Below are 14,028 nucleotides of genomic sequence, written 5' to 3'. Positions count from 1 at the left end.
TAGTTATTACAATTATTAACAACTGAAATTGGAAGGAACACATAGAAAATGTTGTGGGGAAGGCTAACCAAAGACTGCGTTTTATTGGGAGGACGCTTAGAAAATGTAGCAGACATACTAAAGAGACTGCCTACACTACACTTGTCCGTCCTCTTTTAGAATACTGCTACGCGGTGTGGGATCCTTACCAGATAGGACTGACGGAGTACATCGAAAAAGTTCAAAGAAAGGCAGCACGTTTTGTATTATCGCGAAATATGGGAGAGAGTGTCACAGAAGTGATACAGGATCTGGGCTGGAAATCATTAAAAGAAAGGCGACGGTACCTTCTCACGAAATTATAATCACCAACTTTCTCCTCCGAATGCAAAAATATTTTGTTGACTCCGACCTACGTAGGGAGGAACGATCACCACGATAAAATAAAGGAAATCAGAGCTCGTACGGAAAGCTATAGGTGTTCATTCTTCCCGCGCGCTATACGAGATTGAAATAATAGAAAATTGTGAAGGTGGTTCGATGAACCGTCTGCCAGGCACTTGAATGTGATTTGCAGAGTATCCGTGTAGATGTATCAAGTATCTACTGTACGCTTCCCCCAGGACATGTTCAAAATGATATCCATGTAAACGTAGACATTGACGTGCTAGACTTCTCACCGCTCTCGGAATGTTGCATGCTCTGTTTTATCATTCTGCACAGTTGCGAAGCTATTTTCAATTCGCTGCTGAGGTTGTGCTGCATTCTTAGTTCCAACTCTATACGCGAACTCCCTCTTGTAGCCCCAAAGGTACGGGGGGAGGGGGGGGGGGGTTAATATCCAGAGATATGGGGAGCCAAGTAACTCGTTCTGCAGGACCTGTCAACTTATAGGGATAAGCAACTCTGAGATACTTTCTTGCTGCCCGCATCTCGTGGTCGTGCGGTAGCGTTCTCGCTTCCCACGCCCGGGTTCCCGGGTTCGATTCCCGGCGGGGTCAGGGATTTTCTCTGCCTCGTGATGGCTGGGTGTTGTGTGCTGTCCTTAGGTTAGTTAGGTTTAAGTAGTTCTAAGTTCTAGGGGACTTATGACCACTTTCTTGCCTCCCGGCTGAAAAGTGCAGGGCCACCGTCGACAAAGGAACATCAGTCGTTATGCAGAAGAACGCGACACGCAGAAAGCCAGTACTGACCAGTGATGTAATGCCTACCGCAAACGACACCCTGCATAATAACTCGGAAACTAACAGTGTAACAAAAAGCTTTATTTAACGTTTCACTCTTATTTTGATTCATACGTTACGCCCACGAATCACCCTGTACATAGTACGTTTGCTTCTCTGTGCCGTTTCACTGCCGCGGCAGTTTGGATGCTGGGCAGAAGTCATGGCGTCACAGAACAGTGCCAAAATAGTCCGCAGTCTTATCTCTGATGCTTCTATGTACAGCCGTTATCTAGCTGCAGGAACAGATAGTCGAGGTTCCAGGGTTCGATTCTGGGAGTAGGCGGGGGATCACAGTTTGTTTCCATCTCCCACCCCCTCCTGTCCTGCGAATATTACTATCGGTCACCCACATTTTTAACGTCTCATAGACGGCTACCATTTTAATATTAATAACAACAAAATACATAAAATATTTTAATGTAATAATAATAATTAATTTGATTCCTTTGCATCAGTACATAGTACATCGCTTTAACATAACATCCCGAAAATTTGCAGTTCAGAGAAGTACAGCATTTGAAAAGCATTCTTACGAAAATTCGTAACTTGGTCACTAATCAAGAAAAAGAATTGCACTAGAATGTATCAGTCATAGGCGTTTGTACGGTAAATGCCTCACTAAAGATTAATAAGAATATTTTAAGGTACTTACCTATAATTTTTATCTCCTGTCATAGCAAGACACCAAAATTTCTTGTGAGCTTACTGTCATTCCACCGTAAGCAATGTGTGAACATATGATTAGCGCGCATTATTGCCGGGCAGGTGACTGTCGCCAGCAAAGACACGAGCCAGGGGGCGTATGTTGCGATCCTCGTATTCAACCAGGCACTGCAGTATCATCAAGTGAATCGTGTTATGCTGATAGTGGTAATGTTTCTACTAATGTTTTATTGCAATGCTGTTTGAATATTATGAAGGACCAGATTAAAGTATTTTAATAGAAGCGAACTGTATTCGCTAACAAGTGGGAAGTATTGTTACTCATAGTGATAATGTACACGCGAACATGAAGTATTGTCAAGATATACTGCCGAAAAAAAATAAATTAGTACACCTGGAAAGGAGGTGTCGATTTTGATCCGATGACGGCATGTGCCACCTGGGGTGTAGTAGATGTACTTATAATGATTTCAACGTCGTCCGCCAACACATAGCATAATGGCATAACTACGAGAGCACCGTCCTTGTCTACACTTTAATAGGGAGTGCTCACAGCCAGAAGGTTGTGTGTGGTGCAAACGTGTGAGGCAAGCAGGGAACCATGCCACAGAAAGGCACTCGTGCTTCATACTGCCAAATGAGCAAGTTTGAAAGAGATCAAACTGTGGCCTTCCGAATGGAGAGATGGTCCTTTCGGAGAACTGGCACGCAAGTTGGACGCGGTGCATCAGTTGGCAACGACACTGGTATCAGCGGTCACGTAAAGATTCTCACACCTTGAAACGCGTACGTTTCAACCAGCGATGGCGAGGCATGACAGAATCTCTGACCAGAGAGTTATTTATCGTTGCTAGTCTGCGCTTGACCGCGCGAGAGTTCAGTTGGAGAGTAGTAGCGCGGGAGACGTAGTTGTGTGTGAGGAGTCGGCGGGCGTCGACATGGGTCTCTGGTCACGGTTCTGGACGAGGTATATTGTTATCGAAGGTAATGAAGCAGCATTGCGCTCAGCTAATAACATATGTTAATTGTAATTAATTTGTTGAAGAATTGCCCCAATAATAATTTTTTTATAAAGTAAATCTTCTAAAGAAAAGCAATCATTTCCATTTAAAGAGTTTTTCCTATGCATTTCCTCCAAGAATCAGAATTAAATATACGCCAGCATTGCACGGAGCTGTGCCGAAAAACAAGAGCAGATATTGAGGGAGTTTACTGATGTAAGAATTTTGTTTTTTTTGTTCAGATTTAATAATTGCACAGGGCCGAGGGTCAGCGCAGCTGCCCTTATAAAATTTATCAGGTTCATTTTAGCGTTAATTTTGTGGGAAGTCAACATTTGGCACACGTTTTCATTAGTATTGTCTTTAGTAATTATCACGGGGAGGTTACAACCTGTAAATGTTGTTCTGGACGTCCAAGCAGCACAGACGCCCACCAGCGTTGTTGTATTGTAAGGGCACCAGTGGCAGATCGCACAGCTGCAGCAGCACAGATAACAGGGCTTGTGAGTCCAGGCGAGTCAACACCAACTGTTGCCAACCAGTTATTATGAATGGGGCTACGGGCACGCATACCTCTACTCCGTCTTCAACTCACGGTACGTCATCGATGTGCACGGCTCGACTGATACCGTCAGAGGAAGATGGAATGGGGCGCCGTGGTCTTCAGCGATCAAAGCAGACTCTGCCTGCACGCGAGTGATGGTCGTTTGTATTTTCGACGTAGAACTGGTGAGCGCTGTCTCATAAAGTGCACTAGTCCACGACACACTGTCCCCTGCCCTGGCCTTATAGTCCGGAGTGCGGTAAGCTACAACTCTCCTCTGGAGAGGACGCTAATCAGAAGTCGGTACGTGCAGAATGGTGCTATATCCGTTCTTCTTCTGTTTTTACATCAAGAAGGTAATGTGTTGTTCCAACAGAATAACGCTCGTCCACATACTGCCCACGAAACTCAACATGCTCTGCAAGAAGTGCAGCTACTGCCCTGGTCAGCACCATCTCCCGGCTTGTCCCCAGTCGAGCACTTTTGGGATATGATGGCCGAGAAGTGATTCGTGCGACTCATCAACCAACAACTGTTATAGAATGAGATTTTCACTGTGCAGCGGAGTGTGCGCTGATGTGAAACTTCCTGGCAGATTAAAACTGTGTGCCGGACCGAGACTCGAACTCGGGACCTTTGCCTTTCGCGGGCAAGTGCTCTACCATCTGAGCTACCCAAGCACGACTCACGCCCCGTCCTCACAGCATTACTTCTGACAGTACCTCGTCTCCAACCTTCCAAACTTTACAGAAGCTCTCCTGCGTACCTTGCAGAACTAGTACCCCTGAAAGAAAGGATATTGAGGAGACATGACTTAGCCACAGCCTGGGGGATGTTTCCCGAATGAAATTTTCACTCTGCACAATATCCTGTCTTTCAGGAGTGCTAGTTCTGCAAGGTCCGGCACACAGTTTAATCTGCCAGGAAGTTTCAACTCTTATAGAACTGGTCGAACAGATGTGATATGACGTATCCCAGATAGTATTTGCCATCTGTACGACCGACTGGATGCAAGAGTCAGCACCTCCATTGACTCCCGTGGCGGCTAAACCAAGTGCTAATACGGATGTTTCAGCACGGGTTGATACGTGGTACCTCATAATCGCTTGTGCTGTTGGTCTGTAAATGTACTACAAATGCTTGTAGCCTCTCCCCGATGTTATTCAATCTGTATATTGAGCAAGCAGTAAAGGAAACAAAAGAAAAGTTCGGAGTAGGTATTAAAATCCATTGAGAAGAATAAAAACTTTGAGGTTCACCAATGACATTGTAATTCTGTCAGAGACAGCAAAGGACTTGGAAAATCAGTTGAACGGAATGGAGAGTGTCTTGAAAGGAGGGTATAAGATGAACATCAACAAAACCAAAACGAGGATAATGGAATGTAGTCGAATTAAGTCGGGTGATGCTGAGGGTATTAGATTAGGAAATGAGACACTTAAAGTAGTAAAGGAGGTTTGCTATTAGGGGAACAAAATAACTGATGATGGTCGAAGTAGAGAGGATATAAAATGTAGAATGGCAATGGCAAGGAAAGCGTTTCTGAAGAAGAAAAATTTGTTAACATCGAGTATAGATTTAAATGTCAGGAAGTCATTTCTGAAAGTATTTGTATGGAGTGCAGCCATGTATGGAAGGGAAACGTGGACGATAAATAGTTTGGACAAGAAGAGAATAGAAGCTTTCGAAATGTGGTGCTACAGAAGAATGCTGAAGATTAGCTGGATAGATCACATAACTAATGAGGAGGTGTTGAATAGGATTGGGGAGAAGAGGAGTTTGTGGCACAACTTGACTAGAAGAAGGGATCGGTTGGTAGAACATGTTCTGTGGCATCAAGGGATTACCAATTTAGTATTGGAGGGCAGTGTGGAGGGAGACCAAGGGATGAATACAGTAAGCAGATTCAGAAGGATGTAGGCTGCAGTAGGTACTGGGAGATGAAGAAGCTTGCACAGGATAGAGTAGCATGGAGAGCTGCATCAAACCAGTCTCAGGACTGAAGACCACAACAACAACTACAAATGCACTGTTGCAACAATAAATCTCGACTGAATTGGAAACGTCTAAAATGGTGTACTAATTTTTTCCGCGGCAGTGTATTTGAGAGTATGTCACCGATATATCAGCAACATTAATAAACTGAACTCTGCTCCCTGCGTATAGTCGAGTTTATGAACAGTACGGCACCACTTTATTGTGGTTCTAGGTCACAAAAGTAACCTAAAATTGCTCATACAATAAAGGAAAATAAATGCCTAGTTCTGGCAAGACACGTATGGCTAACAGTTATCCAATCTGAAGTATAACAGGTTATTTTCAGTGAAGGATTTTAAAGATATATGCGATTGTGTTTTCGATTCTGTGGTAGGCTATTTGGAACTCGCCTTGCTAACTGCTTAGTACGATCTGTTGTAGTGCAGACAGTGAACATTTACATTCTGTGTGCCATCGAACGGTAAGTGAGTGATATCGAATGTGTCTTGCTCTGATTGCACGTTAGTACATATACAAACACTATGCATGTATTAATTCGTAATGCACCACTTATGGGTGTAGGATAAACAGTCAGATATCATAATAAAATAGTAACTATACAGTGAGAGAGGCGCTTACACCCTGATACATGATCTACATATTTCACTTCAAGATTTAGCTTTCTTTAACTTGTTTGAATAGTTATTCGTGTAACAGTCCCGACAGTACTGGCCTAATTTGTAATTCCGACTTTCTGTGTCGAATATAGTCACGTTTTTCTTCATTGCCAGACACATACACAAAAACTTTACTACACTGAGTACCAACGGTGGGTGATGTGGTTTCAATCCGACCGTGGATGAAATTCGTGGGAGAGAGAGAGAGAGAGAGAGAGTGAGGATCTCACATTGTGCTCCACCAATGATGCAATTTCGTATATTCGCCATTCTGTTGTTCACATTATTCTAGTTTGGCTTTTGTGTAATGCAGCCGATATATGCAAAGTTCAAGCGGTTTAGACTTCTTAAAATGAGTTTACATTTATTTTTAATGTTACTTCACAATATTTACATGCATAGGCTAGTGACAATAGCGTCTTCTCACAATTGTAAAGTTTGTAATTAATGTGAAGCTAAATCAGAGCTGGTGCTAAATACACCACAGACACATACAATTACTACCCCTCCAACACTTCATGGTCCTCGTTATTATCATTTTAATTAAGTATGTTCTGTGGCTTGAGATTCGGATGAAACTGCCGATACACCTTCGATTACGAAGTATTAATACTGCATACATAATGTAGACACTAATTATGTTGTGTACTCCATATAACAACTGAGCAGTGCAGAACAACAAAATTTTACTTTGTGCTTTGGGCCCATTTGGAAATAATTATTCGAAATCGGTGATACAGCTTTTCGTGAATGTTCAGATACGGGGTGGATCACCTAACAACTGCTCCACAAATATTTCGGACATGGAAGGCACTATCGCAAAACTTAATTGTAAGCAAGGGCACGTATTTACAGAACAGACGCAGTTAAAGAGACGTTGACGAAAGTGCTGATTTTTTACAACAGTTACTAATTTTCAAATGGGACAGTGCCTGTTGACAGTAAGATCCTAAAAGTAGCGTAAATGAGAATGTCAGTTGTGTTTCTTGCAGGAGCCTAGTGCAAGTAGTTTACAAGTTATTGTGTGGTGAACATTGTAAATGTCGACAGCTGTTTGTTCCTTCCTATTGTTTAAATGGTAGGCTACGATGTTATGTTCGTTTACATTGTTTTGTGTGTATACTTTGATTGCATTGCAACGGTACTGCCACTCACTGTGTAATAGTGGAAGTAGTAGGACGTGCTTGGAAGATGGTATTTTCCAACGTGAAAAAAGTGGACGTGCTCATGGTTTATGGTGAATATAGGAAGTATGCTGTTCGTTCATGTACCGTGTACTCCGAAAGGCATCCCAATAGCTGTCATCTTCTTCAAACAATTACAGATGATGTGAAAAGATCTATTACTGCTGCCTCCGTTGCAACTTCCACTAAAATGCTAGAACATGTGCAGCAAGGGTTGCAGGGCAGACTGCAAGGTTGCGTTGACGCTGGTGGAGGTCATTTTGAGCCCTGGCTTTGAGGCTCCGTTGGTTATTTACCTGTTGGATCTCACAGAGGTACTGAATTCACCTTTGGCTTTCGTTTGTCCTAGCTGGTGTCACATCTAACAACACGATACGTCTGGAGACTTATCAACATCTATAGAGGGCTGCACATATGCACCCACGTGAAATTCACATTCGTTTATGCTAAAACTACTTGCACTAGAGTCCTGCAACGAACACCACTGACGTTCTGTTTTAGTCAACTTCGATTGTAGTGCTGTCAATAGACATTGTTTCATTGAAATAACTGTACCTTTTTTTTAAATATGTAGACATCAGAAACTCAGAACTATCTGTGTATGGGATGCATACGCGGATCCTTGCCTACCATTCCTGTCTGTGAAATACGCATATCGCCTTCCGTTATAGAAATATTTGCGGTGCAAGTTTTAGGTGATTCACCGTGTATGCATTGTGGGGTACATACAGGGTGTTACAAAAAGGTACGGCCAAACTTTCAGGAAACATACCTCACACATAAAGAAAGAAAATACGTTATGTGGACATGTGTCCGGAAACGCTTACTTTCCATGTTAGAGCTCATTTTATTACTTCTCTTCAAATCACATTAATCATGGAATGGAAACACACAGCAACAGAACGAATCAGCGTGACTTCAAACACTTTGTTACAGGAAATGTTCAAAATGTCCTCCGTTAGCGAGGATACATGCATCCACCCTCCGTCGCATGGAATCCCTGATGCGCTGATGCAGCCCTGGAGAATGGCGTATTGTATCACAGCCGTCCACAATACGAACACGAAGAGTCTCTACGTTTGGTACCGGGGTTGCTTAGACAAGAGCTTTCAAATGCCCCCATAAATGAAAGTCAAGAGGGTTGAGGTCAGGAGAACGTGGAGGCCATGGAATTGGTCCGCATCTACCAATCCATCGGTCACCGAATCTGTTGTTGAGAAGCGTACGAACACTTCGACTGAAATGTGCAGGAGCTCCATCGTGCATGAACCACATGTTGTGTCGTACTTGTACAGGCACATGTTCTAGCAGCACAGGTAGAGTATCCCGTATGAAATCATGATAACGTGCTCCATTGAGCGTAGGTGGACGAAACTAAAATGAGCTCTAACATGGAAATTAAGCATTTGGAGACACATGTGCACATAACATCTTTTCTTTATTTGTGTGTGAGAAATGTTTCCTGAAAGTTTGGCCGTACCTTTTTGTAACACCCTATATATAGCTAAAGTTGGTTCACGATAAAATTAACAGATTTCATGAGCACCCATGCATGCTAAAATCTCAAAGCTGATGACAGTGTGCTTTCGCCTCTAATGGTTATCAGCGCTAAAAATGAATGTCCTTTCAAAAACACGTGAGGCGTAATTTGTTGTTGTGGCGTGTCGGGAAAGGGGTACCATGATATCGGTGCGTTGTTCCAAAATCATTAACGTCACCGGCGCTAGAGTTTTGACATGTGATGAGCCGGCCCAAGAACTTACATGAAAGGGAGCGTCAGGTTTGTTCTGTATAAAGCGAATCGCTTCAGCTCTCTGCGTCTTGATGCACAGCCTCCCAGGTAAAAGAGTCCTAAAGGAGCGATCAAAACCAGTCGCCGTGGGTTATATGTTACAAACTTTACTGTTTTCATTCTGCTAGTATCGTGCGTGGAGCATTGTGACTTGGCCTGGCAGATGGAAATTTGGATTCTAGTTTGGTTTCCTATTTTTTGACTCAGTAGTGTCTGTGCAGGATACAGTAGCCGATCTGCAGTGAGCAGTTTTCGCCCAAAGCACTGGGCGAGTCCATTCGTTCATACGGAAGGGGAGGCTAACATTGTTTGCCTAATTTAGGCCTGTTGGTGCCGCGCTGCTATGACAGAATCGAGGCGCAACTTTTCTCAAACGATTTTACAGAAACCAACTGGTAAAAAACTTTCGTTTTTGCATTACTTATAGCTTTATATGACAGCTTCATGACGAGATGCCCATCATTTCTTTAATGGTCACAGTTACTGTGATATTGCTATTTAAGTAAGAAACTGCGTGAAATTGGGAAAAGTTTGCAATGAAAAATAGGGTTCACTGTGATTTAGCATTTGGTGCACATTACATAACATGTTGCTGCATATGAAATTTATCTAACGTATTGAAGTTTTATTTAGACTTGACTGGGGATGTCCATCTGCCACCAGTCTCGAGAAAACTGATCTTATGTAGCACACTCACTTGCGATCGCGGGCACCAGATGATATATTCACGCCGGCCGGGATGACCGAGCGGTTCTAGGCGCTACAGTCTGGAACCGCGCCACCGCTACGGTCGCAGGTTCGAATCCTGCCTCGGGCTTGGATGTGTGTGATGTCCTTAGTTTAGTTAGGTTTAAGTAGTTCTAAGTTCTAGGGGACTGATGACCTCAGAAGTTAAGTCCCATAGTGCTCAGAGCCATTTGAACCATTTTTTTGAAATAGCCACAGCATTCCTCATGTCTCGTAAACGGTTTGAGATATCGAGATGAGATTTTGGCAAATGACAGTATGCAAAGAGGAGAGTATTTTACCATATGGTTATTATGAGAAACTTCATTGTCAACTTGTTATTTCACTAACTACAGACTTTTTCGATGAAAGAGTGTAATTGTTAACTGTCATCAGCAGCTGGTGACATGAGAAATGCTGTGAGCTTTGGAACAACTAAGTGAAATTAGATTTTAATTTTTTCACCAAGGAGGTGGTTTCTCACAGGCTACTAATGTTATGTACTTGTCCTCAGTGCCTTACTTAATGAACTTAGTAAACCACTGTTTTATAATTATCTCGCAGCTGTGTCTGGATAATATGCTAGTGAAGTGATGTTGTGTAGATTGTGCTGTGTTTTGGCAAAAGAAGCAATTTTTAATATGGCAACAAGAGAGATGTAGCTTTTACTCAAAATTCGCCCCTCATGATGCTTCAGCCACAAATGGTTAAGAAGACAGGCGAAAATAAATCGCTGCTTTTGTTGCATTTTCAGTGGAATTCTGTTTAGAGACTAACCAAAGCAAAGGCGACAGTAGATCTTTTTTGATGGTCACCATGGAAGTGCGAGCGTGGAGAGACTCCACTTAATATTTACAAAGAACGTGAGCACATGAGCCGGTTTAGAATGGCACTTCCCCTCCAGTGCTCGGCATTTCCCCTACAGTACTTGCCAACTACCCCCACCACTACCATTTTCCCAACATCCGCTCTGTCCACTGTGCATCTACCGGCCACGATATTCTGCACGCGCTCTACTGACCGAATTACGGCTGTGCCCGACTGCATCTTTATTTTTGAAGACCTGGAACGGGCTGGTCACTGTCATCACCAGTTTGTAGCGCCTTCTGATAGCAAGTCACCTGCACTAGTAAAGTTCGTGTTGCCCTTGATACAAAAGTGGAGTGCATTACATTCTTTGTCAGTTCACTGCTGAATGACAGAAACATGTGGTAAGTGAAATGGTTCAAATGGTTCTGAGCACTATGGGACTTAACATTTGTGGTCATGAGTCCCCTAGAACTTAGAACTACTTAAACCTAACTAACCTAAGGACATCACACACATCCATGCCCGAGGCAGGATTCAAACCTGCGACCGCAGCAGTCGTACGGTTCCGGACTGAGCGCCTGAACGCGGTAAGTGACATCGTCCTGAACATAGACATCACCAAAGGACAGAGAAGCCATGTTCATGTATGTGATATGATGTAGCTGTCTATGATACATTACGTCTTAAGGAATGTACTTTAAATATCGTACACAACATACAAAATGCTGTGGATCATTCATTATCTTATTGTTCAGTTTGTTTTATTGAAACCAAAATGCACAGTGCGCCACTAAAACAAATTATTATCTCGATCACTTGCAGCAGACCTACCTCAAGAAGGAAGTCAATAGCACTGTCGTCTGTAGTATCGTTAGCCAGTACTTCCACGCCCTCGTCGCAGACAAGTGCGGCATACTGGATCTGCTTCATCCTGAAACAGAATATAAGTGAAAAGAAAGAAGTTCGTAATGGCAGCCACAAAAAGTGTAAGACCCTGTGAGAAACAACAAGCGTTCATTCAGCATACCATTCAGCATACCTGTCACTCTTCCAAAATAGTATCTGCAACTGTAGTCAGCTTACATATCTGCTGCTTACATTAGTTTGTTTATTCTCGTAAGAAGGAAAGCAACAAAATTAGTACACGGGTGTTTGGGTCTGAAACATGTTTTGAGGGATAATGAGAAACCTTAGTGAAGTAAACTGGTCGCTAGCACGAAGATTGCTGTGACAGCCGACGTGTCGATAAATGTTTGAAAGGTAAAAAAGCAGTTTAAAGTTTGATTTAAAATTATTTCTTCTGGTCATCTCTCTCTATACTAGAATATTTATTTGACCTATAGTGTAGTACAGTTGAAAAATGCGTTTACTTTGGTGTTAAATTTGTGTTTCACTTGCAACATGGATTGGAGCAAAAACTGCTGTGTTCATTTTTATTAAATTTCAGCCACTGTACTACATAGATACCTGAAATAAATAGATGGCCTTCAAGTGAACAGCAGTACTCGAAATATTAAGGACAATACACTACTAGTCATTAAATTTGCTGCACCACGAAGATGACGTGCAACAGACGCGAAATTTAACCCACAGGAAGAAGATGCTGTGATATGCAAACGATTAGCTTTTCAGAGAATTCACACAAGGTTGGCGCCGGTGGCGGCACCTACAACGTGCTGGCATGAGGAAAGTTTCCAACCGATTTCTCATACACAAACAGCAGTTGACCGGCGTTGCCTGGTGAAAGATTGTTGTTGTGATGCCTCATATAAGGAGGAGAAATGCGTACCATCACGTTACCGACATTGATAAAGGTCGTAGCCTATCGCGATTGCGGTTTATCGTATCGCGACATTGCTGCTCGCGTTGGTCGAGATCCAATGACTGTTAGCAGAATATGGAATCGGTGGGTTCAGTATGGTATTACGGAACGCCGTGCTGGATCCCAACGGCCTCGTATCACTAGCAGTTGAGATGACAGGCATCTTATTCGCATGGCTGTAACGGATCGTGCAGTCACGTCTCGATCCCTGAGTCAACAGATGTGGACGTTTGCAAGACAACAACCATCTGCACGAACAGTTCTACGACGTTTGCAGCAGCATGGACTATCAGCTCGGAGACCATGGCTGCGGTTACCCTTGACGCTGCATCACAGACAGGTGCGCCTGCGATGGTGCACTCAACGACGAATCTGAGTGCACAAATGGCAAAACGTCAATTTTTCGTATGAATCCAGGTTCTGTTTACAGCATCATGATGGTCGCATCCGTGTTTGGCGACATCGCGGTGAACGCACATTGGGAGCGTGTATTCGTCATCGCAATACTGGCGTATCACCCGGCGTGATGGTATGGGGTGCCATTGGTTACACGTCTCGGTCACCTCTTGTTCGCATTGACGGCACTTTGAACAGTGGGCGTTAGATTTCAAATGTGTTACGACCAGTGGCTCTACCCTTCATTCGATCCCTGTGAAACCCTACATTTCAGCAGGATAATGCACGACCGCATGTTGCAGGTCCTGTACGGGCCTTTCTGGATACAGAAAATGTTCGACTGCTGCCCTGGCCAGCACATTCTCCAGATCTCTCACCAATTGAAAACATCTGTTCAATGGTGGCCGAGCAACTGGCTCGTCACAATACGCCAGTCACTATTCTTGATGAATTGTGGTATCGTGTTGAAGATGCATGGGCAGCTGTAACTGTACACTCCATCCAAGCTCTGTTTGACTCAATGCTCAGGCATATCTTGGCCGTTATTGTGGCCAGAGGTGGTTGTTCTGGGTACTGATTTCTCAGGATCTATGCACCCAAATTTCGTGAAAATGTAATCACATGTCAGTTCTAGTACAATATATTTGTCCAATGAATACCCGTTTATCATCTGCATTTCTTCTTGGTGTAGCAATTTTAATGGCTAGTAATGTACTTCCATTTATACAAAGCAAAAGATTAACTTTTCCATTTGATTTACGTAGTCACTTACGAAATATAGTGTCATCCATGTCACTACTATTTTCTCGAATGCAATTTTAAGCTCTGCCACAAGTAGTTACTCATAACTCGGGCCAACAGGTGTTGGTCAATAAAACCTACTTCATCTTTAATGACAGTTTTTAGCTCCATTAAACTTTGGAGTTTGTCTACGTACATAACGCTCTTTCAAATCCCCCCCCCCCCTCCCCTCCCCACAAAATACACACAGAGGAAAAAAAGCTGACAAGTCTGGCGACCGTAATACCACGTCACGTGAATTAATCCAGAATTCTCCCCAACTGCCAATCCTGTTGAAAATAAACACATGTCTTATTTATTCGACCACCTGAATATGCACATAGAAGTCTTTTCGTTGCTGAAAGTCAGTGTCCTTGGTCTGCTGAACCACCAGTCTTTTATACGGATGGAATTTTAAATCCAAACGTAATATTTTGATCACAGACTCTTG

The 14,028-nt window shown here is 43.1% G+C and overlaps 1 protein-coding gene across 1 annotated transcript in view; it reads right to left on the bottom strand.

The window, feature by feature from the left end:
• The window catches only part of LOC126088468 (pickpocket protein 28-like), a 176,312-nt gene that overhangs the window by 108,925 nt on the left and 53,359 nt on the right, over positions 1-14,028 (bottom strand). The window contains exon 4 of the mRNA XM_049906609.1: positions 11,411-11,510. Within this exon, the coding sequence (XP_049762566.1) occupies positions 11,411-11,510 (100 nt within the window). The remainder of the gene's footprint in view (positions 1-11,410; positions 11,511-14,028) is intronic.

This window comes from Schistocerca cancellata, chromosome 6, assembly GCF_023864275.1.
Source record: "Schistocerca cancellata isolate TAMUIC-IGC-003103 chromosome 6, iqSchCanc2.1, whole genome shotgun sequence".
In the NCBI taxonomy this organism is placed as follows: domain Eukaryota; kingdom Metazoa; phylum Arthropoda; class Insecta; order Orthoptera; family Acrididae; genus Schistocerca; species Schistocerca cancellata.
The sequence above is the reverse complement of the archived record's forward strand: the minus strand, read 5'-3'. Positions and strand labels throughout refer to the sequence as shown.